This window comes from Zea mays, chromosome 1, assembly GCF_902167145.1.
Source record: "Zea mays cultivar B73 chromosome 1, Zm-B73-REFERENCE-NAM-5.0, whole genome shotgun sequence".
In the NCBI taxonomy this organism is placed as follows: Eukaryota; Viridiplantae; Streptophyta; class Magnoliopsida; order Poales; family Poaceae; genus Zea; species Zea mays.
The window spans coordinates 271391807-271416534 of NC_050096.1; the positions used below are offsets into that span (position 1 = coordinate 271391807).

Consider the following 24728-nt stretch of genomic DNA (forward strand, 5'->3'; position numbering starts at 1 on the left):
AGATGATGGGCACTCAGTCACCTATAAATACCCCCGCACGGTGCCCTTAAGAAGCTAGATTAACAGAGCAATTGCCTTCCTGAGCAAAAACCTTGTTTGCATTACTTTTACTTCCCCGTTGGATCATCTTGCTCGGGAGAGCAAGTTCCAACAATGAGATGATGCAAGACTCTAGAAACGGCTATTGCAATACTGGCTTCGTCCCTGCGCTAAGGGCTTATTTGGATGCATAATGATTGGAGTGGATTGAATAGCATATAATACCTTGTTATTTAATTTGGACTAGCAAGGAATTATATGCCTCTTAATTTTCTTCAATCTTCATGCATCCAAATAAGTTCTTAAGACTATCTTCATCACATTTTTTATTTCAAACTCTACTATAACGTTACTCATCACATTTTTTGAAATTTTTATTTCAAACTCTACTTGTGGGCTCTTGGTTTCATTTTATCCAATTACCCAGCGCTCGATCAGGGTAGTTCTTATAAGATTTAGTTAAAACAACTCGAGATGTCACAGTCCTGAATTAAGCATTTCAAACACGATCAACCAACACGATAAAATAACCACAGCTCAAACTCCAGAGAGAACATACCCACAAACACACAACATCACAATTGATCGGGGTAGCTGTCCTTTGTTCCCATTTTGGTAGCCAGGCACTGAGCCGGATTTGAACCATTGGGCCATCCCAAACACTAGGCGAAGCTGAACAAAATGGTACCTTCCGTGCTCAGGCTCGGCTCTGGAGATCTCAATGCTTCTGAAGCATGTCCCTGAACCAGTAGGCCGACGCCTTCGGGTGGCGTTCGAGCGTGTTGAAGTCCACGTAGACGATGCCGAACTTGGACGAGTACCCTGCCAGCCACTCGAAGTTGTCGAGGAGAGACCAGGCGAAGTAGCCAGCCACGTTCGCTCCCTGGTCTATGGCCTTCTTCAGCTGGCCGATGTAGCTCCTGTAGAACCGCACCCTCGTGGCGTCGCGCAGGTACTGGTCTCGGGTCAAGTTTCCAGGCTGGTCCATTCCTGGTAACACAGAAAAGAAATAAAAAAAAGATCGATGTAAATACGATTCCCTTGGTATGCGGCGTGGCGTGTTCATGCGAAACACGGAATTCCGTTGAGTACCGTTCTCCGTTATGTAGATCGTTGGATTCCCATACTTCTCCTTGAGGTAGTTCACGCACCCGTACATCCCCGTCGGGGCGATGTAGAGCCACTTAGAATTCGCCTACGTGTCCATGCGTTTGGTTAGCAAGTATTCTCTTGTTGCAGTACTTTAGAATTCGTAGCTGATGCTACCTAGCATACCATGCACTATGCAGTGCAAACAACGATGAGAGAGAGAGTAGATGGAGGAGCAGCGTACCTGTGGTCCAATCGGTTTGCCATTGCGTGCAACTACAGAATTTATGGGACGGATGTTTAGGTTTGGTGAAAAAAATATATATCCAAGGCAAATACATATTTATTCGAAATATCGAGTTTAAAGCACAAGAAATTAAACTCACAAACATATTGAACCTGCCAATCGGCAGAGTAGCTACTGGGCGCCAGCTGGACCAGCTTCTGCCCCTTCATGTAGCTGGATGTGTACTCGTTGATACCGATGTAGTCTGCCGAGCCCTTCACCAGTTTAGCCTGCTCAGGAGTGAACCTGGGCAGCCTCTCCTTCACGAGATCTTGCATTATCTGTGGATAGTGTCCGTTTATCAATGGATCAACAAACCTGCGTCGGATGTAACAGTTAGCTGTGTTTTAGTTCTCATCTACCAAAACTTAGAATAGGTTCTGACAGAGGATACTGATATAGCTTACCAGCCAATGTGGAAGTCCCTGGCTCTTTGGGCTGCTGCTTGGTCATCAGGTGAGTTTGTAAGAGCCTCGTACCAGTTGAAGTCCAGGACTATTCCGACCTTACCCTTCTGAGCAGCCTATGTTTTTAAAACATCATGTCACTCTTCCATCAGCAGTTTTCAGTCCAAGAAACTAATGAAATTCGACAGGCACATGTCCAATCGTTTAGGAGAACAAGCTAATGCATTTCATGAACAGTAGAGTTATTAATGTGAAAGTATGCTGACCATTGTTCCAACTTCCAAGCATATATAGACCCTGCCCACATTTCATTTAAAAATAAAATCTTGGACCACACACTTCATTGAATAAAATAACATCAGTTTACCACTCCTAGGAGTGCTAGAGTGATGTTATTTTTCAGAGGAACTTCTGAGGTTCTCAAGATGGAAATACCTGATATTTCGTACGGTATCTTGCAACTGCAGTAGCATGTGCCAAGAGAAAATTATGAGCAACTATGTAAGGTTCGGTTGCTGAATTCCCACCAGCAGCGCATCTGGTGCACCTTTGAGGAGGATTTGACCCTGTGTCATAGCCAAGTAGCGCTACTATCCTTGGCTCATTGAATGTAAACCAGTGCTTTACGCGATCGCCGTAGGTCTTAAAACAGAAGTCAGCATAGTCTGTAAACAAGTCCCTACAAAACAAATTGTATACATATATAAGTATAATCTGGTATTTCCAGTTCTATATCATGTGAAACTAGAGATTCTATGTTGTGTGTCCTTCTTTCGGGAAAACACAGAAAGTCGAAACACGTTAATAACATGACCAGATATATCTTTAGACTGACTTACGCCATCTTCGCGCTTAACCACCCTCCATATTTCTTCTCAAGCGCAAGAGGAAGATCATAGTGGTAAAGGTTGATGTAAGGAGTCATGCCTGCTCAGTTGTCAAGGAGGGATGTTCAGATATGTTGACATAGGTTCCAATGAATGGCTAAGATGTAGAATCATCCAATTCCAACTAATGCATTACCTTGCTGAAGCAGATAGTTTATCAAATTATTGTAATACGCTACACCTTCTGGATTGACTTTCCCTTCGCCATCTACACAACCGAAGATGTATCAGCGGTAGTAAACACCCAAAAAAAAACTCATGTTTGGTGTGCGCGACGACTTAAGTCAAATTTATTTTTACCCGGGAAGATCCTGGACCATGAGATTGAGAACCGGTAGGCATCAAAGTTCAAACTTTTCATGAGATCGACGTCTTCCTGAAGCAGAACAAAAGAGTTAACGATAAAGGCATCAAACTCTCTTGTGTCTCAGCCCAGATCGGTTTATTTGCTTCGCATAGTTAAGTACCTTGTAGCGATGGTATTGATCCACTGCAACGTCTCCATTTTGATTCCCTGCAATATTTCCTGCTCGTTGCAACAAAACAAAAAAAAGAGATATTAATGAATGCAGTTGAAGCTGAATACTAGTTGACCAGTTAAGGATAATCAAGGCGCTAGATCTCAATGAATGCTTGGCGTACAATCAACACCGGGATTTGGTGGCCAACATTCCGTATTTGGTTCATAATTCTTTTTCTTTCCTTTTCCTTTTCTTTTTGCCTACATCCGTCTCTTGCACCCCCCCCCCCCCCCCCCCCACTCGGCCACTCCCACCTCCACAATAATGTCAACTGCTACTAACCATCTAAGCAAGTAGACACATTGTCTCACATTCGGAGATCGAACCCGTGATTAACGCCTGTTTGGCTATGGTAATTCAGACGCGCTGTTGTTGCAGCACTGATACGACAACTGACGTGGGTGGATAACTAGTACTTGGATCCATGCTCCACCTCCATAGAACTACCCACGCTTACGCATCAGATTTCCTCCTCCACTCCCGTGCCAGCCGAAGCAGTCTAGCAGAGTTCAGCGTAGGAGGGACACAGTGACGAAGCGAAGCAGTACCTGGGACGTGCGCGAATGAATCCCAGATGGAGGGGCCCCGGCCGTTGGTGGACGCGGCGCCCTCGACCTGGTACGCCGACGTCGCCGTCCCGAACACGAACCCCTTGGGGAACGACGCGCGGCTCAGCCCGCCCAGCCAGTTGGCGCCCTTGGCCCCAGCGGCGGCGCAGACACGGACGCCGCCGCTGGCGACCAGCAGCGCGAGCAGCACCGCCCACCGAGCGTCCATCTCGGTCCGGGGCCGGCGGTCGACCGCGGCAGCAGGGGTGGCAGCAGCTCGCAGTTCGCTCACACCCCACCGGCGTCAGCCAGCACAGTAGCAGAGAGGCGCTGCGCTGGCGCTGCAGGCCTTCAGCGCTGGAGTGGGCTGGCGCAGTACTAGCCGGCGTGTCCTATTTGTTGCTGGTCACGTCGCCTCATCAATGAGTAGTGTCGCGTGTCGGTGCGGTGAATCGAGGGGCATCTCTGTGTGGTGGGGACCCCGGCGGTGCGCGCGCCCACCCGAGTCTCGACGGCATCCTATCTACGGCGGGCGTGGGGGGCGGCACTACGCACTAGCACGACCGGGACCGGTGCCGGTGATTACCTCGCGTGGCCGCCCGCCCGGTGGGCCACGCTTGTCTCCTTCCGACTGCCGTCCTCGGCTGTTCGATTGATGACGCTGGCGTTTTAGGGGCGGGAATGGCGGGCGGTTCACGACGCATGTCGGGTTTCGTGGATGGCGTGTCGCTATCTTTTTTCTCAGGGAATCTGGGCGGCGCGGCGCGCCGCATGCATCGGCGCGGCTGGCCACGGTACCTTCCTCGGCTCTGTCTTTGCATTCATTTTATCTCCGGCAGTCTGCTATAGTCCTATCCTACCGTCTATCTCCACGGTTTACAAAACCGCTGAAGATATAAAAACCACCCCTCATCGGTAACGATTTACCGGCGGTAAAATGATAGAAACCGGTAAAAACCAACCGGTTTAGACAAATCAAATCAGTTTAAATTCAAACCGGTTTATCAGCGAAAAACCGATGTAAACCGGCGAAAAGCCGGTAGAAACCGCCGGTTAACCGTGAAACAAACTGGTTTTCACTGTTTTTTTTAGAAAAAAATGAAAATTTTGGCAGAATTTATTTGTAGTTTGCTCAATTCACATTGTCAGTAAATATTAATTGATCCACATGGCATGCGTTCATCGAAATAAAATACAACATACATATGCAACCACAAACTCCAGTTCTCATGCAATAAACAACTAGCGAACTTCGCAATACTCAAATACAAGTTCTTTTACACCTCTCCAACGAGGCAACGACACATAAGTCGACTTATTTCACAATACTCACATGTTCAGCTCGAGTCATAGTGATAGTACTCAGGCATGTTGGAAGGGTGTAAAAGAACTTAGAACTCTTCTTTAAGTTCATCCTCATACTCATCGTCCCAAAATGGGTTCGTGCTGCCTCATCTGCCCTCAGCTGCTGCCTAAACCTAGAACTCTTCTTTTCCTTTATCTTATCTATGTCAAGTTGGAAGTATGCCTTTATGTCTGGAGGAACAGATGGACATTTCTTGACATTCTTCCCTCTATGCACGAGATGCTCTTTCAATCGGGTACCACTCCCTCCGCTCTTTGTTTCTCTACAACACTTGCATTTGAAACCTGCGCCAACCTTCTCTCACCTGCGCCAACCTTCTCTCCGTGCAACCAGACTCTATCTCTTTCTCTATCTCTATCTTCATCCGACATGTCTTTGAAAGGGAAATGTGCCGTTGGGCCATTTCTATAACATTTTGGTAATTAAGTGCTCCACACAAATGCTTTGAGTTATATTTGTGCCAAAGACTCAAGAAGTGCAAATCAAGATTAAAGGTATGTTTCTAGTCTTAGTCCATTGTTTTGAAGACTAATGTGTTGTGTCTAAGTGCTAGAAACAGAAGAAATCACTTTGGAGATTAGTTGGTTGTGTTCGGCCAAAGGCTGCTCGGTTTGGGTGCACCGGACTGTCCGGTGGTGCACCGGACAGTGTCCGGTGTGCCAGGACTAGACCAGATGAACAGCCTGCTCTCGGGTCTCGACGGTGGCGTACGACTATAAATCACCGGACTGTGCGGTGATGCACAGGACTGTGCGGTGAGTTGTCTGCGGCGAAGTCGCCGCTCTCGGGAACCAAGTCAACAGCGTACGGCTAAAATTCAACGGACTGTCCGGTGAGCCAACGGTCGGGCGCGCCAACGGTCGGCCCCGCAATCCACACGTGACGCGTGGCCGGGCCAACGGTCGGATGTGAGCACCGGACTGTCCGGTGTGCACCGGACAGTGTCCGGTGTGCACCGGACAGTGTCCGGTGCGCCAACGGCTCCAAATCTTCAACGGTCGGCTGCGCCAAATTAGGAAAGCAATCTGCACCAGACTGTGAACAGTGCCTATCCGATGGTGCACCAGACTGTCCGGTGCGCCACCCGACAGAAGACAAGATTTGCCTTCCTGGATTGCTTCCAACGGCTCCTAGCTGTCTTGGGGCTATAAAAGGGACCCCTAGGCGCATGGAGGAGTATACCAAACATTCTTTGATCAACTCTAAGCACCAAGACTCTATTTTCGCACATTTGATTCTTTGTGATAGCAACTAGAGCTCTATTTGAGTAGAGAACTCTTCGAGTTGTGTTGCGAGCTCAAGTGTGACTTGTGTGCGTGTTTGTGCTCTGATTTTGTGTCTTGTGTGCGTTGCTTTTCCCACCCTTACTTTTGTGCTTCTTTGTGATCATCAAATTGTAAGGGCGAGAGGCTCCAAGTTGTGGAGATTCCTCGCAAGTGGGATATAGTGAAACAAAGAGAAACACCGTGATATTCAAGTGGGTCTTTGGACCGCTTGAAAGGGGTTGAGTGCAACCCTCGTCCGTTGGGACGCCACAACGTGGAGTAGGCAAGTGTTGGACTTGGTCGAACCACGGGATAAACCACTGTGCCTCTCTGTGTTGATTTCTTTGTGGTTATCGTGTTTAGCAAGAACTCCTCTCTAGCCACTTGGCGTTATTGCTCTAACACTTAATCAAGTTTGTGGCTTTAAGTTTCAAGTTTTTACAGGATCACCTATTCACCCCCCTAGTGATCAACGACAAAGAAAAGGAGTCCTTCCTCAATGAGCCAAAAGATGACAAGCCCACTGACTCGTGCTCAAGTCATAAGAAGGACGAGAAGAAGAAGAGGCGTATCAAGAAGATCGTCTACTACGACAGCGACGAGTCTTCTTCTTCCCAAAAGGACGACGATGATGACTACGAGAAAAAGAAAACGGTCAACTCAAACTTTTCTTTTGATTACTCTCATATTCCGCATAGTTCAAATGCACATTTGCTTTCCATTCCTCTTGGTAAACCTCCACACTTTGATGGAGAGGACTACGGATTTTGGAGTCACAAAATGCGTAGTCACTTGTTCTCTCTTCATCCAAGTATATGGGAGATAGTAGAGAATGGAATGCAATTTGATAGTACGGATAATCCCATGTTTATTAATGAACAAATTCACAAAAATGCACAAGCTACGACTGTTATTTTAGCATCCTTGTGCAGGGAAGAGTACCATAAGGTGAGCGGCTTGGATAACGCCAAGCAGATCTAGGACACCCTCAGGATCTCGCATGAGGGAAATGATGTCACCATGCTCTCCAAGATGGAGTTGGTGGAGGGCGAACTGGGAAGGTTCGCAATGATCAAGGGGGAGGAGCCAACCCAAACATACAACAGGCTCAAGACCCTGGTCAACAAAATAAGGAGCTACGGAAGCACGAGATGGACGGACCACGACGTCATCCGGCTAATGCTAAGGTCCTTCACTGTCTTTGATCCTCATCTTGTAAACTCTATTCGTGAAAATCCTAGGTATACCAAGATGACGCCCGAGGAAATACTTGGGAAGTTTGTGAGCGAGCGAATGATGATCAAGGAGGCGAGATATATTGATGAGGCGCTAAATGGCCCAATCCATGAGCCTCAAACCATTGCTCTCAAAGCAACAAGTAGCAGGGAGGCGCTACCTAGCAAGGTGGCGCAAGTTGAGGCGACCAGGCTTAACAAGGAAGAAATGGCCCTCATCATCAAGTGCTTTAAGACGACGCTTAAAGGAAGAAAGGAGCACCCAAACAAGAGCAAGACGAAGGGAAAGCGCTCCTGCTTCAAGTGTGGTAAGTATGGTCATTTTATAGCAAATTGTCCCGACAATAATAATGACCAGGAGCAAGAGAAAGACGGGAAGAAGGAAAAGAAGAAGGCCTACAAGAAGGCAAAGGGCGAGGCACATCTCGGCAAAGAGTGGGACTCGGAGTGTTCGTCGTCCGACTCCGACGATGAGGGACTCGCCGCGTCGGCCTTCAACAAATCGTCGCTCTTCCCCAACGAGCGCCACACGTGCCTAATGGCAAAAGAAAAGAAGGTAATCACTAGAGAAACTCCTAAGTACTCTACTTCTAGTGATGAGGACTCTAGTGATGATGAAATTGATTACACTAGCTTGTTTAAAGGAATAGATAGAGCAAAAGTAGAAAAGATCAATGAATTGATTGATGCTCTAAACTGTTAGACTACCCGTCTAGGGTTTGTGTTATTCCCTGTGTAATGACCGTTATACCCCTGTGTAATGGGCCTTGGCCCAGTTACTCTCTCTATTTAATATCACTCCCAACCCCTGATTAGGGTATGGGTTCCTATTCTAACATGGTATCAGCTAGGTTTAGCCTTTTTTCCTCTCCCCGAGCAGCCACAGCCGCCAGGAGGTTTTTCCCTCCACTGTAGCCGCCGCCGCCGGCCTCCACGCAGCCAGCGCCGCCGGCCTCCTCCCTCCCTCGGCCGCCGGCCCCTCCTCCAGCCGCCGGCCCTCTACCTCCCTCCCCTTCCCCACCGCCGAGCCGCCCGCCCTGCCCCCAATCTCGCGGCTCGTCGCGCCGCCAGGAGCAGCAGTCGCCGCTCTCTGCCCCTCGTCCAGGCACGCCCTGGACGGCCGCCGCTGGACGCGACCCCGGCTGGACTCGCGCCAGGGAGCCGTGCAGCCCAAGCGCCGACCCCGACGCCGCCCAGCGCCAGGCCGCCTCGCGCCCCGGTCCGCGCCCAGGCCGCCTCGCGCCCAGGTCCGCGCCGCGCCCGGCCAGCTGCCGTGCGTCCCCGCGCGCACTGCACAGCACTGCGCCGCCGACCTCGCCAGGAGCCGCGCCACCAGCGCCCGACGCCCGTCCCCCTGCTGCGACAACGCCCGATGGACGCCCCTGCTGCCACCACGGCCGGATTCCACGTCGGGGACATCACCGGCCCTGGCACACACCCCCCATCGCCCCTGCTGCTCCCAGCAGCGAGCTCACCCATGGGGGGGCCCCTACATCGCCGGCCTTGGTCCGATCCACGCCTCCTCCCCGCTGCCCCTGCGTCGCAGCTCACCACCGGGCTTTCCCGCCTTCGCTTCACCCACCTGGAGTCACCGAGTCGCGCCCTCCACCGACTCCCCGCTCGTCGGCACCCTCGCCACGATCCAGGCCGCTGTGACGGCCTCGCGGGAGTGCGAGCGCGCTGCCTCCCTCGCCCTGGAGCGTGAGCGTGCCCTGGGCGCCGCTCTGACCACCCAGATGGCCACCACGCAGTGCCTCCTCGGCCGTCCGACACTCGCCGATGCGGCGCCCCCAGAGGACCCCCACGCCTCTGACGTCGACGCCGACCTCATCGCTGCTCTCCACGCTCAAGCCGCCGGCCTGCACAACATCCGGGCCCTCGTGTCTGTGGTGTTGGATCCGGCGTCCTCCCACTACCCCCGGTGGCGAGGACAGGTCCTTCTCACGCTGCGGCGGTTCGTCCTTGACGACCACGTCCTCGTCGACCACGACACTCCGTCGCCTCGCTCCTGGTGCCTCATGGACAGCGTTGTCCTCTCGTGGCTCCACGGCACCATCACCGTGGAGCTACAGGACATCATCCGCGACCAGGCGGACACTGCGCGCCAGGCATGGCTCGCTCTCGAGGACCAGTTCCTCGGGAATCGGGATGCTCGGGCACTCCACCTCGACGCCCAGTTCCACCTGTTCTCTCAGGGGGACCTCTCCGTGGGCGAATACTGCCGCCAGATGAAGGGCCTCGCTGACTCTCTCCGCGATCTCGGTGAGCAAGTTGCCGATCGTACCTTGGTGCTGAACCTCCTGCGTGGCCTCAGCCCCCGCTACGGCCACCTGAAGGCTCTCATCAAGAGGAGCGTGCCCTTCCCCACCTTCCACGCCGTGCGGAACGAGCTTCTCCTCGAGGAGCTCACCATGGCGAATGAGGCACCCACTCCTGCCTCGGCCCTCTACAGCGCTCCCACCAGTGGTCAGCCGCCTTCAGGGGGCCAGGCCACCCGTCCTCCGTCGACCGGGGCTCCCACCCGCCCCCCACCTGCCGTCCCGGCGGCCCCTCGTCCGACTTCCACGACCGACGGGGGTCGTCGCTCCCGCAAGGGCGGCCGTGGGAGCGGCGGGTCCTCTCGTGGTGGTCCCTCCGGCCGGGGTGGCGGCCACGCGTGGCCGTCCTTCTACAACCCCTGGACCGGGACCATCGCCATGTGGCCGGGCCAGGCACCGAGTACCCCCCGTCCTCCGGCGCCCGCCCTCCTGACTACACCTCACTACGGCGCACCTCCTTATGGTGTTCCCGTCGTGCCCCAGGCTCCGCCCGCGCTCCTGCCCCCGGGGACCCACACCTCGACGCCTTGGTCCCCGCCGGCTGGTGGTTGGGACAGCACCTCCCTCGCTGCTGCTTTCAGCACCATGGCGATGACCCCACCCCCCTCCGACTGGGTGATCGACTCCGGTGCCTCGTACCACACCACCCCCACGGCAGGCACGCTCTCTCGCTCTCATCCCCCCCTCCCCTCTCACCCATCCTCGATCGTCGTTGGAAACGGTTCCACTCTGCCAGTCACCTCAGTAGGTGCCTCGGTTCTCCCTGGGCCGTTTTACCTCAACGATGTTCTCGTAGCTCCCCACATCACCCACAATCTTCTCTCTGTTCGTCGATTCACTACTGACAACTCCTGTTCCATTGAGTTTGACCCCTCTGGTTTTTCTGTGAAGGATCTGGCCACCAGGACCCTTCTCGCCCGCTGTGACAGCTCGGGGCCTCTCTACACGCTCCAGCCCTCCACCGCCGGCGTGTCTCCACCTCCTGCCTTGGTCTCCACCACCTCCTCCACCACATGGCATCGACGTCTCGGCCATCCTGGACCCGACGTCATGACCAAGATTACCAGTAGTCTCGATCCTTCATGTAGTAGGGGACATTTTGAGGGTCTTTATCATGCTTGTCAGTTAGGCCGACATACTCGTCTCCCATTTACTACTTCTTCTTCTCGGGCTGAGCAGGCTTTTGATCTGGTTCATTGTGACCTTTGGACCTCCCCTGTACTCAGTCTTTCTGGTTATAAATATTATCTGGTGATTTTGGATGATTTTTCCCATTTTCTCTGGACCTTCCCGCTTCGGTTGAAGTCGGACACATTCACCACCCTCACACACTTCTTCACCTGGGTATCCACTCAGTTTCGTCGCCCGGTCCGTGCTCTGCAGTGTGACAATGGCCGCGAGTTCAATAACAACGCCTCTCGCTCCTTCTTCCTCACTCATGGCGTCCACTTGCGTCTCTCGTGCCCCTACACTTCTGCCCAGAACGGCCGAGCCGAACGCATGATCCGCACCACCACTAATATGCTCCGCTGTCTCCTCTTCCAGGCGTCTCTCCCTGCCAGCTACTGGGCAGAGGCCCTGCATACTGCCACCCACCTCCTCAACCGTCTTCCCTCGAAGGCGGTACGCCACCCTACCCCCCACTTCGCCCTTTACGGCACAACCCCTTCCTATGACCACCTTCGCGTGTTCGGCTGTGCCTGCTACCCTAACACTTCCGCTACCGCTCCACATAAGCTTTCTCCTCGCTCCACCCGCTGTCTATTCCTTGGCTACTCCCCTGACCACAAGGGGTACCGGTGTCTGGACCTCACCTCCCACCGCATCATCATCTCTCGTCATGTCGTCTTTGACGAAGATGTGTTTCCCCTTGCTGGCTCCACCCCACCCACCGATCTTGACTCCCTCCTCGAGTCCGATCCGATTCCTCCCCCACCTTCGGCTCCCCGTCTTGCGCCGTTACCTGCTCCTCGTGCGGCCCCCACGACCTCTTCCGCGCCACGCGCGGCCCCGTCGACCCCGCCTGCGCCACGCGCGGCCCCGTCGACCCCGCCTGCGCCACGCACGGCCCCGTCGACCCCCCCTGCGCCACGCGCGGCCCCGACGATCCTGCCTGCGCCACGCGCGGCCCCGTCGACCCCGCCTGCGCCGCGCGCGGCCTCGTCGACTCCGGCTCGATTCGCCAACCCCGCCCTCGTCTACCATCGCCGCGGCCACGCCACTACCTCGGCGCCCCCCGACGCGTGCCCATCGACGAGCGCGGCCCGATTCGCCGACCCCGCCGTCGTCTATCACCGCCGTGAGCCGGCCCCTCCAGCCGCTCCCGACGTTCCGGTGGCTCACTCCGAGTCGTCCGTATACCACCCGGTCGCCATCCATCGCGACCCCGGGCACGTCCACCCGATGGTGACTCGACGTGCTGCTGGCGTTCTCCGCCCCGTCGACCGGCTCATCCTGGCAGCCGCTACGACCAGCACTCCACCCGACGCTTCCCCGGTACCCTCCTCCGTTCGCACTGCCCTCGCCGACCCACACTGGCGTCGCGCTATGGAGGAGGAGTACGCGGCCCTCTTGGCCAACCACACTTGGGACCTGGTGCCGCGTCCACCAGGCACCAACGTGGTCACTGGCAAGTGGCTATTTCGCCACAAGCTGACCTCGGACGGCTCCCTCGACCGCTACAAGGCCCGTTGGGTCCTTCGGGGCTTCACCCAGCGCCCCGGAGTGGACTACGACGAGACCTTCAGCCCTGTCGTCAAGTTCGCCACTGTTCGCGCCGTCCTCTCCCTCGCCCTCTCCCACGACTGGGCGATCCATCAGCTCGATGTCAAGAATGCCTTCCTCCATGGCACTCTGACGGAGACTGTCTACTACAGCCAGCCCACCGGCTTCGTCGACGCTGACCGTCCGGACCTGGTTTGCCGGCTGAACCGATCCCTGTACGGCCTCAAGCAGGCGCCACGGGCTTGGTACAGCCGCTTCGCCTCCTACCTGGCCTCCGTCGGCTTCGTCGAGGCCAAGTCGGACACGTCCCTGTTCATCTACCGGCGCGGCGACGACACCGTCTACCTCCTGCTCTACGTCGACGACATTGTGCTCACGGCATCCACCGCCGACCTCCTTCACCGCACGATCGTCGCCCTTCAGCGGGAGTTCGCGATGAAGGACCTGGGGCCCCTCCACCACTTCCTCGGCGTCACCGCCGAACGTCGGCCTCAGGGTCTCTTCCTCCACCAGCGCCAGTACGCCATCGACATCCTGGAGCGGGCTGGCATGTCTGACTGCAAGCCCTGCACCACGCCTGTCGACACTCAGGCGAAGCTCTCTGAGGACGACGGGCCTCCGGTCGCCGACGCGACGTCCTACCGGAGCCTCACCGGCGCGCTCCAGTACCTCACGTTCTCCAGGCCCGACATCGCTTACGCCGTCCAGCAGGTGTGCCTGCACATGCACACTCCGCGGGAGCCCCATCTCACTGCGCTCAAGCGGATTCTACGCTACCTCCGCGGCTCCCTCGACTACGGCCTCCTACTCCGCCCATCCCCGACGTCGGAGCTCGTGGTCTACACCGACGCTGACTGGGCTGGCTGTCCCGACACGCGCCGGTCCACCTCCAGCTACGCCGTCTTCCTGGGCGCCAACCTCGTCTCTTGGGCCGCCAAGAGGCAGCCCGTCGTCTCTCGCTCCAGCGCTGAGGCCGAGTACCGTGCCGTGGCCAGCGGCGTGGCCGAGGCCTCCTGGCTGCGCCAGCTCCTCCACGAGCTTCACAGTCCCCTCCAGCGCGCCACCCTCGTCTACTGCGACAACGTCAGCGCGGTCTACCTCTCCACCAACCCCGTGCAGCATCAGCGCACGAAGCATGTGGAGATCGACCTGCACTTCGTCCGCGAGCGTGTCGCTGCCGGTGACGTCCGCGTTCTCAGCGTCCCCACCACGCTTCAGTTCGCCGACATCTTCACCAAGGGGTTACCGTCGAGTGTCTTTTTAGACTTCCGATCCAGTCTCAACATCTGTACAGGATAGAGTTGTGACTGCGGGGGGGTGTTAGACTACCCGTCTAGGGTTTGTGTTATTCCCTATGTAATGACCGTTATACCCCTGTGTAATGGGCCTTGGCCCAATTACTCTCTCTATTTAATATCACTCCCAACCCCTGATTAGGGTATGGGTTCCTATTCTAACATAAACGAAAAGGATAGACTTTTAGAAAAGCAAGAGGATCTTTATATGAAGAACATGATAAATTTGTAAGTGTGCAAAAGTCTCTTGCTTTAGAAGTTAAAAGAAATGAAATGCTTTCATGTGAAATTTTTGCTTGTCATGAGACTATTTCTAGTTTAAAGAGCATTAATGATGATTTAAATGCTAAATTAGTAGAAGCAAATAAGACTAGTTCTCATGTGGAACATGTAGTAATTTGCAATAGGTGTAAGGATTTTAATGTTGATGCTTGCAATGAACATTTAATTTCCATTTCTAAATTAAATGATGAAGTAGCTAGTCTTAATGCCCAACTTAAGACTAGCAAAGATGATTTTGATAAACTAAAATTTGCAAGGGATGCCTACACTAGTGGTAGACACCCCTCTATTAAGGATGGGCTTGGCTTTTGAAGGGAAGCTAAGAACTTAACAAGTCATAAGGCTCCCATCTCCACCAAGGAGAAAGGGAAGACCCCTATGGCTAATAGTGTTCATAAAAATCATGCTTTCATGTATCATGATAGGAGATTTTCTAGAAATATTCACTATAATAGAAGTTATAATGCTTTTGACTCACATGCCATGATTGCTTCGAGTTCAAACTTCAATGGTAGATCTAGGAAGAATATTGTGTCTCATGCTCCTAAGAAAGTGTATAATGGATCTACCACTGTATTTCATGCTTGAAATGCTAAATTTGTTCTTTCATGTAAAAATGAGAGAGTAATTGCTAAAAAGGTGGGGGCCAAATGCAAGGGAGACAAGACTTGCATTTGGGTCCCTAAGGCTATTGTTACTAACCTTGTAGGACCCAACAAGAGTTGGGTACCTAAAACCCAAGCCTAATTTGCCTTGCAGGTTTATGCATTCGGGGGCTCAAGCTGGATTATCGACAGCGGATGCACAAACCACATGACGGGGGAGAAGAAGATGTTCACCTCCTACGTTAAGAACAAAGATTCCCAAGACTCAATCATATTCGGTGACGGGAATCAAGGTAAGGTTAAAGGACTAGGAAAAATAGCTATTTCTTCCGAGCATTCCATTTCTAATGTGTTTTTAGTAGAATCGCTCGGTTATAACTTGTTGTCTGTTAGTCAATTATGTAATATGGGTTACAACTGCTTATTTACAAACGTAGATGTGTCTGTCTTTAGAAGAAGTGATGGTTCATTAGCTTTTAAGGGTGTACTAGATGGCAAACTCTATTTAGTTGATTTTTCGAAGGAGGAGGCCGATCTAGATGCATGCTTAATGAAAGTTGCCTAGAGGGGGGTGAATAGGCAAGTTAAAACTTTTTCAACAAAAACTAGAAGCAAACTGGGTAAAACTGAATTGATCTCGAAATTCACCCAGTTAACTTTGGAAATGAGATGTTCTAAATGATCCACAGGGTTCAAAGTAGTAGATCTGAGAAGGACACTTCTCAAAATTCACACACCAAAAAGATATAAACAATTTTTTCGCGGGATGGTGAGAGAACGAAGAACATGAATAAGCACAATGAACAAGGACACAAGAGACACAAGATTTATCCCGAGGTTCGGTCACACCACCAAGGTGCCCTACTTCCTCGTTGAGGCGCCCACAAAGAGCCGGGTCTCTTTCAACCCTAATCCTCCCTTTGCCGACCACAAAGGTCAAGCTCACACACTAATCTTTGCTCAAACGAGCGGGTAATACAAACTTTCTTGTGGTCTTCCACAAGATTTGGAGACTCACAAGAGACACCTAGTCGTCTAGGAGCTAGAAGCTCCAAGAGTAATGAATCCACAAAGAACTCAATGTAGTACCAAAGCTCGAATCAAGAAGAAGAGCAAGAGAGATTTAGAGATGAAGCACAAAACCGCAACTCTCAAGCTCACTCAAAGATTTCTCTCCAAAGATTTGAAATGGGAGAGGCAAGAGATGTGTGAGAGAGAGGGAGGTGTTTCTTGGGTTAGAAATGGAGTTCAAATCGTGCTCACTGCTGTGGGGTGAGAGGTAGGAGGGAGTATATATAGGTGGAGTTCAAAACTAGCCGTTTGGGCAGATTTTTCTGCCTGAGACCGGTTGAACCGCCCCCTAGGGCGGTTGAACCGCCCCTGGCAGGCCTGGCAGCCTGTCTGCCAGTCTGACTGGCAGACTGACGCGCAGACTGAACGCAGACTGGTCAAAGTTGACCAACACCGGTTGAACCGCCCAGGGGGGGCGGTTGAACCGCCCCTGACACTTCTGGCGACCTGTTTGCCAGTCTGACTGGCAGACTGTTGGTCAGAGGTCAGAGGGGTCAGAGACCAGCTGAACTGTCCCTCAAGACCAGTTCAACCGGTCTTGACCAGTGAGTTTAGGAGAGAAAACCCCAGCTCAACTGCCCGGAGGCAAGTTCAGCTGGTGTATGGTCAAAGAGGTTCACAGCTGAAGTTGAGTTCAGCTGAAGTTGAGAAAGCTCAACTTAGCTGAAGTTCAGCTCAACTGAAAAGCTCAGCTGCAGCTGAAAAAGCTCAACTCAGCTGAAGTTCAGCTCAGCTGCAGCTGAAAAAGCTCAACTCAGCTGAAGTCAAGTTCAGCTGAGAAGCTCAGCTGCAGTTGAAGAAGTTCAGCTGCTTTTCAACAAGAACACTCTAGGTTTCTCAAACCTAACCATGGTCAACCAAAGAATGTTAAAGAGATTTTTTGCTTTTCAAAAATAGCTTTTGAATAGAGAGGTTTGAGCTTTGGCAAACACCATCCTTCTTTTTGGATCCCCCTTTATAGTACGACGATTCCTATACTCAAGTTAAATAAAATATAATGAAGTAAACTCCTTGAGAAATTGGTGTCTCATGTGTGATTTCTCCATGGCATTGCTTCATAAGGATCACAAACATCTTTGTCTCACCTTTTGAAGCAAACTCAAATCAAACCCTGTGACTTGTACCATATCACCATATGTGAGTTCAAATCATGGCTTCAAGTCACCATACTGATGCATCAACATGTTGTAACTCTTCATAGCTGATTAGTTCATCGACTTAGTGCAAGTACTCTCTTCTTCACCTTAGCCATGGTACCTCGGTCTACAAGCCGTCGCTTGGCCTTCACCTTCGCTTAGTTCCTCGAAGCCCTTTCCTTGCTATCTTCACCCTATCAAGCCATTCTTGAGTCACATCATATTGACCATCCATTGAGAGAATCATTTCTTTAATATTGTGAACCTTGCTTGAATGTCTTCTAGATATAACCGTTAAGATCAATCAAGCTCTAGTTTGATTCTCATAGAAGCATATATGGACTGATAGTAATATGGTCAAGCCAATTCATGATTCCTCATATCTTATTCACTTTGGTTTGACCAAACCTCTTAATCACTTCATCCTCTATTCTGATCATATGTATGTAGTGATTTCTCAGGACTTGTCCATATATTCAAACCAATATAGAGACCATATTATATCCATTCACATTGTCTCACTGGTTATTTGACCTTGTGTTGAACCTTGTTCACTGATCATTATACACTATTCAAGTATGTTCATCATACTGAATTTCCTGTTCAACACTTAGCAAACTTGTTAGACCTTTAAATGTGTTGTTATCCAAATCACCAAAACTCACAAAAGGGATGAATGCACTTTCAATCTCCCCCTTTTTGGTGATTGATGACAACACATTTAAAGCTTACATAAGATTTGATAAATAAGATTTTAAATCCTATGATATAGTTTCCTCCCCCTAAATATGTGCATTTCAGAAAATAACACTTTTGTACTCAAATGCCAAAAGCACATATTTAGGTCAAAGTATAGACAACTTATATCATACTATTCATAGGGTGCAGTGTGTCATAAAATAAACGTGATGCTCATGACATGGAATGCACTTATCAACTTTCTTCATCTTATGTTTTTCTTATGACTTCCCCTTTTTGTTAATTATTTCTCCCCTTTTTAAAAGTCTTCTAACACTTAGTTACATAAGACTAAAGGTAAGCTTTAATGCACAATTTCTCCCCCTTTGTCATAAATCTCCAAAAAGGATACAAAGAATATAAAGGATAGAAATTATGATTAAGCAAGATGAGAACACACTATTATGAAAAGGGTCCTTAGATGGCACAAAGGTAATGGAGAAGTGTCATAAGTGATGTACCTTTGTGAAAGTCGCCTAGAGGGGGGGTGAATAGGGCGAAACTGAAATTCTCAAAAATAATCACAGCTACAAGCCGGGTTAGTGTTAGAAATATAAACGAGTCCGCAAGAGAGGGAGCAAAACAAATCGCAAGCAAATGAAGAGTGTGACACGCGGATTTGTTTTACCGAGGTTCGGTTCTTGCAAACCTACTCCCCGTTGAGGAGGCCACAAAGGCCGGGTCTCTTTCAACCCTTCCCTCTCTCAAACGGTCCCTCGGACCGAATGAGCTTCTCTTCTCAAATCACTTGGGAATCAAACTTCCCGCAAGGGCCACCACACAATTGGTGCCTCTTGCCTCAATTACAAGTGAGTGTTTGATCACAAGAAAGAATCAAGAAAGAAGAAAGCAATCCAAGCGCAAGAGCTCGAAAGAACACAAGCAAATCTCTCTCTCTAGTCACTAGAGCGTTGTGTGGAATATGGAGAGGATTTGATCTCTTTGGTGTGTCTAGAATTGAATGCTAGAGCTCTTGTAGTAGTTGGGAAGTGGAGAACTTGGATACAATGAATGGTGGGGTGGTTGGGGTATTTATAGCCCCAACCACCAACTTGACCGTTGGTGGAGGCCGTCTGTTTGATGGCGCACCGGACAGTCCGGTGCACACCGGACAGTCCGGTGCCCCCGCCACGTCACCAGTGCCGTTGGAAATTGACCGTTGGAGTTCTGTCTTCTGGGCCCGCCTTGATGTCCGGTGGCGCACCGGACATGTACTGTAGGATGTCCGGTGCGCCAGCATGGGCGTGCCTGACCTCTGCGCGCGCTGGCGCGCAATAAATGCGCTGCAGGTAGCCGTTGGCGCCTGAAGTAGCCGTTGCTCCGCAGATGCACCGGACAGTCCGGTGTACACCGGACAGTCCGGTGAATTATAGCGGAGCGGCTGGAGTGAAAACCCGAGGCTGGCGAGTTCCTGAGGCCGTCCTTCCATGGAGCACCGGACATGTCCGGTGCACACCGGACAGTCCGGTGAATTATAGCGCGAGTGCCTCTGGAAATTCCCGAAGGTGGCGAGTTTGAGTCGGAGTCCTCTGGTGCACCGGACACTGTCCGGTGGCACACCGGACAGTCCGGTGCGCCAGACCAGAGGAGTCTTCGGATGCTCCTTTGCATTTTTGTTGAACCCAACACTTGGTCTTTTTATTGGCTAAGTGTGAACCTTTGACACCTGTATAACTTATACACTAGAGCAAACTAGTTAGTCCAAAGATTTGTGTTGGGCAATTCAACCACCAAAATTATTTAGGAACTAGGTGTAAGCCTAATTCCCTTTCAATCTCCCCCTTTTTGGTGATTGATGCCAACACAAACCAAAGCAAATATAGAAGTGCATAATTGAACTAGTTTGCATAATGTAAGTGTAAAGGTTGCTTGGAATTGAGCAAATGTAACTACTTACAAGATATGCATGGATTGTTTCTTTCTTATTTAACATTTTGGACCACGCTTGCACCACATGTTTTGTTTTTGCAAACTCTTTTGTAAATCCTTTTCAAAGTTCTTTTGCAAATGGTCAAAGGTAAATGAATAGGATTTTGCAAAGCATTTTCAAGATTTGAAATTTTCTCCCCCTGTTTCAAATGCTTTTCCTTTGACTAAACAAAACTCCCCCTAAAGGAGATCCTCCTCTTAGTGTTCAAGAGGGTTTTGATATATCAATTTTTAAATACTACTTTCTCCCCCTTTTGAACACAATAGGATACCAATTGATAAATACTCTTGGAAACACTAAGTTTTTAAAATTGGTGGTGGTGCGGTCCTTTTGCTTTGGGCTCATACTCTCTCCCCCTTTGGCATGAATCGCCAAAAACGGAATTATTAGAGCCCTCGAAGTAATGTCTTCCTCTTTGGTCATAAACAAATGAGTTAAGATTATACCAAAGATGAAGTCCTTTTGTTCTCTCCCCCAAAGATGGAGAGTGGCTTGGAGCGACGGCGAAGGGTGAGTTGCGGAGTGGAAGCCTTTGTCTTTGCCGAAAGCTCCAATTCCCTTTCAATATACCTATGACTTGATTTGAAATAGACTTGGAAACACATTAGTCATAGCATATAAAAGAGACATGATCAAAAGTATATAAATGAGCTATGTGTGCAATCTAACAAAAGAAGTTGCGGGAATCAAGAATATTGAGCTCATGCCTAAGTTTGGTAAAAGTTTGTTCATCAAGTGGCTTGGTAAAGATATCGGCTAATTGATCTTTAGTGTTAATGTATGAAATCTCGATATCCCCCTTTTGTTGGTGATCCCTAAGAAAATGGTACCGAATGGCTATGTGTTTAGTGCGACTATGCTCGACGGGATTGTCGGCCATTTTAATTGCACTCTCATTATCACATAGCAAAGGGACTTTGGTTAATTTGTAACCGTAGTCCCGCAAGGTTTGCCTCATCCAAAGCAATTACGCGCAACAATGGCCTGCGGCAATATATTCGGCTTCGGCGGTAGAAAGAGCGACCGAATTTTGCTTCTTTGAAGCCCAAGACACCAAGGATCTTCCCAAGAACTGGCAAGTCCCCGATGTGCTCTTTCTATTAATCTTACACCCTGCCCAATCGGCATCCGAATAACCAATCAAATCAAATGTGGATCCCCGAGGGTACCAAAGCCCAAACTTAGGTGTATAAGCCAAATATCTCAAGATTCGTTTTACGGCCGTAAGGTGTGATTCCTTAGGGTCGGCTTGGAATCTTGCACACATGCAAACGGAAAGCATAATGTCCGGTCGAGATGCACATAAGTAAAGCAATGAACCAATCATCGACCGGTATACCTTTTGATCCACGGACTTACCTCCCGTGTCGAGGTCGAGATGCCCATTTGTTCCCATGGGAGTCTTGATGGGCTTGGCATCCTTCATTCCAAACTTGCTTAGAATGTCTTGAGTATACTTCGTTTGGCTAATGAAGGTGCCCTCTTGGAGTTGCTTTACTTGGAATCCTAAGAAATACTTTAACTCCCCCATCATAGACATCTCGAATTTCTGTGTCATAATCCTACTAAACTCTTCACATGTAGACTCGTTAGTAGACCCAAATACAATATCATCAACATAAATTTGGCATACAAACAAGTCATTTTCAAGAGTTTTAGTAAAGAGTGTAGGATCGGCTTTTCCGACTTTGAAGCCATTAGCAATAAGAAAATCTCTAAGGCATTTATACCATGCTCTTGGGGCTTGCTTGAGCCCATAAAGCGCCTTAGAGAGCTTATAGACATGGTTAGGATACTCACTGTCTTCAAAGCCGGGAGGTTGCTCAACATAGACTTCTTCCTTGATTGGTCCGTTGAGGAAGGCACTTTTCACGTCCATTTGATAAAGCTTGAAGCCATGGTAAGTAGCATAGGCTAATAATATGCGAATTGACTCAAGCCTAGCTACGGGTGCATAGGTTTCACCGAAATCCAAACCTTCGACTTGGGAGTATCCCTTGGCCACAAGTCGTGCTTTGTTCCTCGTCACCACACCATGCTCGTCTTGCTTGTTGCGGAAGACCCACTTGGTTCCTACAACATTTTGATTAGGACGTGGAACTAAATGCCATACCTCGTTTCTAGTGAAGTTGTTGAGCTCCTCTTGCATTGCCATCACCCAATCCGCATCTTGGAGTGCTTCCTCTACCCTGTGTGGCTCAATAGAGGAAACAAAAGAGTAATGTTCACAAAAATGTGCAACTCGAGATCGAGTGGTTACCCCCTTATGAATGTCGCCAAGGATGGTGTCGACGGGGTGATCTCGTTGGATTGCTTGGTGGACTCTTGGGTGTGGCGGCCTTTGCTCTTCATCCTCCTTGTCTTGATCATTTGCATCTCCCCCTTGATCATTGCCGTCATCTTGAGGTGGCTCATTTGCTTGATCTTTTACTTCATCAACTTGAGCTTCATCCTCATTTTGAGTCGGTGGAGATGCTAGCGTGGAGGAGGATGGTTGATCTTGTGCATGTGGAGGCTCTTCGGATTCCTTAGGACACACATCCCCAATGGACATGTTCCTTAGCGCTATGCATGGAGCCTGTTCTTCACCTATCTCATCAAGATCAACTTGCTCTACTTGAGAGCCGTTAGTTTCGTCAAACACAACGTCACAAGAAACTTCAACAAGTCCTGAGGACTTGTTAAAGACTCTATATGCCCTTGTGTTTGAGTCATATCCTAGTAAAAAGCCTTCTACAGTTTTAGGAGCAAATTTAGATTTTCGACCTCTCTTAACAAGAATAAAGCATTTGCTACCAAAAACTCTAAAATATGAAATATTTGGCTTTTTACCGGTTAGGAGTTCATAGGATGTCTTCTTGAGGATTCGGTGTAGATACAACCGGTTGATAGCGTAGCAAGCGGTGTTGACCGCCTCGGCCCAAAACCGATCCGAAGTCTTATACTCATCAAGCATGGTTCTTGCCATGTCCAATAGAGTTCGATTCTTCCTCTCCACTACTCCATTTTGTTGTGGAGTGTAGGGAGAAGAGAACTCATGCTTGATGCCCTCCTCCTCAAGGAAGCCTTCAATTTGAGAGTTCTTGAACTCCGTCCCGTTGTCGCTTCTAATTTTCTTGATCCTTAAGCCGAACTCATTTTGAGCCCGTCTCAAGAATCCCTTTAAGGTCTCTTGGGTTTGAGATTTTTCCTGCAAAAAGAACACCCAAGTGAAGCGAGAATAATCATCCACTATTACAAGACAATACTTACTCCCGCCGATGCTTATGTAAGCAATCGGGCCGAATAGATCCATGTGGAGTAGCTCAAGCGGCCTGTCGGTCGTCATGATGTTCTTGTGTGGATGTTGGGTTCCAACTTGCTTCCCGGCTTGACATGCGCTACAAATCCTGTCTTTCTCAAAATGAACATTTGTTAATCCTAAAATGTGTTCTCCCTTTAGAAGCTTATGAAGATTCTTCATCCCAACATGGGCTAGTCGGCGGTGCCAGAGCCAACCCATGTTAGTCTTAGCAATTAAGCAAGTGTCGAGTTCAGCTCTATCAAAATCTACCAAGTATAGCTGACCCTCTAACACTCCCTTAAATGCTATTGAATCATCACTTCTTCTAAAGACAGTGACACCTACATCAGTGAATAGACAGTTGTAGCCCATTTGACATAATTGGGATACGGAAAGCAAATTGTAATCTAATGAATCAACAAGAAAAACATTGGAAATGGAATGGTCAGGTGATATAGCAATTTTACCCAGTCCTTTGACCAAACCTTGATTTCCGTCCCCGAATGTGATAGCTCGTTGGGAATCTTGGTTTTCCTCATAAGAGGAGAACATCTTTTTCTCCCCTGTCATGTGGTTTGTGCACCCGCTGTCGAGTATCCAACTTGAGCCCCCGGATGCATAAACCTACAAAACAATTTTAGTTCTTGACTTTAGGTACCCAAACGGTTTTGGGTCCTTTGGCATTAGAAACAAGAACTTTGGGTACCCAAACACAAGTCTTAGAGCCCTTGTGTTTGCCCCCAACAAACTTGGCAACTACCTTGCCGGATTTGTTAGTAAGCACATATGAAGCATCAAAAGTTCTAAATGAAATAGCATGATCATTTGATGCATTAGGAGTTTTCTTCTTAGGCAACTTAGCACGGGTTGGTTGCCTAGAGCTAGATGTCTCACCCTTATACATAAAAGCATGATTAGGGCCAGAGTGAGACTTCCTAGAGTGAATTCTCCTAATTTTGCTCTCGGGATAACCGGCAGGGTACAAAATGTAACCCTCGTTATCCTGAGGCATGGGAGCTTTGCCCTTAACAAAGTTAGACAAATTTTTAGGAGGGGCATTAAGTTTGACATTGTCTCCCCTTTGGAAGCCAATGCCATCCTTGATGCCCGGGCGTCTCCCATTATAGAGCATACTTCTAGCAAATTTAAACTTTTCATTTTCCAAGTTATGCTCGGCAATTTTAGCATCTAATAATGCTATATGATCATTTTGTTGTTTAATTAAAGACATGTGATCATGAATAGCATTGATATCAACATCTCTACATCTAGTACAAATAGAAACATGCTCAACATTAGATGTAGAGGATTTGCATGATTTTAATTCAACAACCTTAGCATGTAATATATCATTCTCACTTCTAAGGTTTGAGATAGTAACATTGCAAATATCAAAATCCTTAGCCTTAGCAATTAAATTTTCATTTTCTACTCTAAGGCTAGCAAGAGAAATGTTCAATTCTTTAATCCTAGCAAGCAAATCATCATTATTATCTCTAGGATTGGGAATTGAAACATTACAAACATGTGAATCAACCTTAGCATTTAAACTAGCATTTTCATTCTTAAGGTTGTCAATCATCTCACGGCAAGTGCTTAGCTTACTAGATAGATTTTGACATTTTTCTACTTCTAGAGCATAAGCATTTTTAACCTTAACATGCTTTTTATTTTCCTTGATTAGGAAGTCCTCTTGGGAGTCC

The 24728-nt window shown here is 49.4% G+C and overlaps 1 protein-coding gene across 1 annotated transcript; it reads right to left on the reverse strand.

Moving 5' to 3' along the window:
• Window positions 1–496: 496 nt before the first annotated feature.
• LOC100274288 (uncharacterized) lies at window positions 497–4127 on the reverse strand. Its single transcript, NM_001148652.1, has 11 exons — window positions 3778–4127; window positions 3176–3234; window positions 3009–3084; window positions 2845–2916; window positions 2661–2748; window positions 2257–2500; window positions 1822–1937; window positions 1515–1732; window positions 1373–1404; window positions 1132–1234; window positions 497–1029 (listed from the first exon to the last, which is right to left on the reverse strand). The coding sequence occupies exons 1-11, from the start codon at window positions 4004–4006 to the stop codon at window positions 758–760; spliced, it is 1509 nt and encodes a 502-aa protein (NP_001142124.1). The 5' UTR covers window positions 4007–4127; the 3' UTR covers window positions 497–757.
• Between the last annotated feature and the right edge of the window lie 20601 nt (window positions 4128–24728).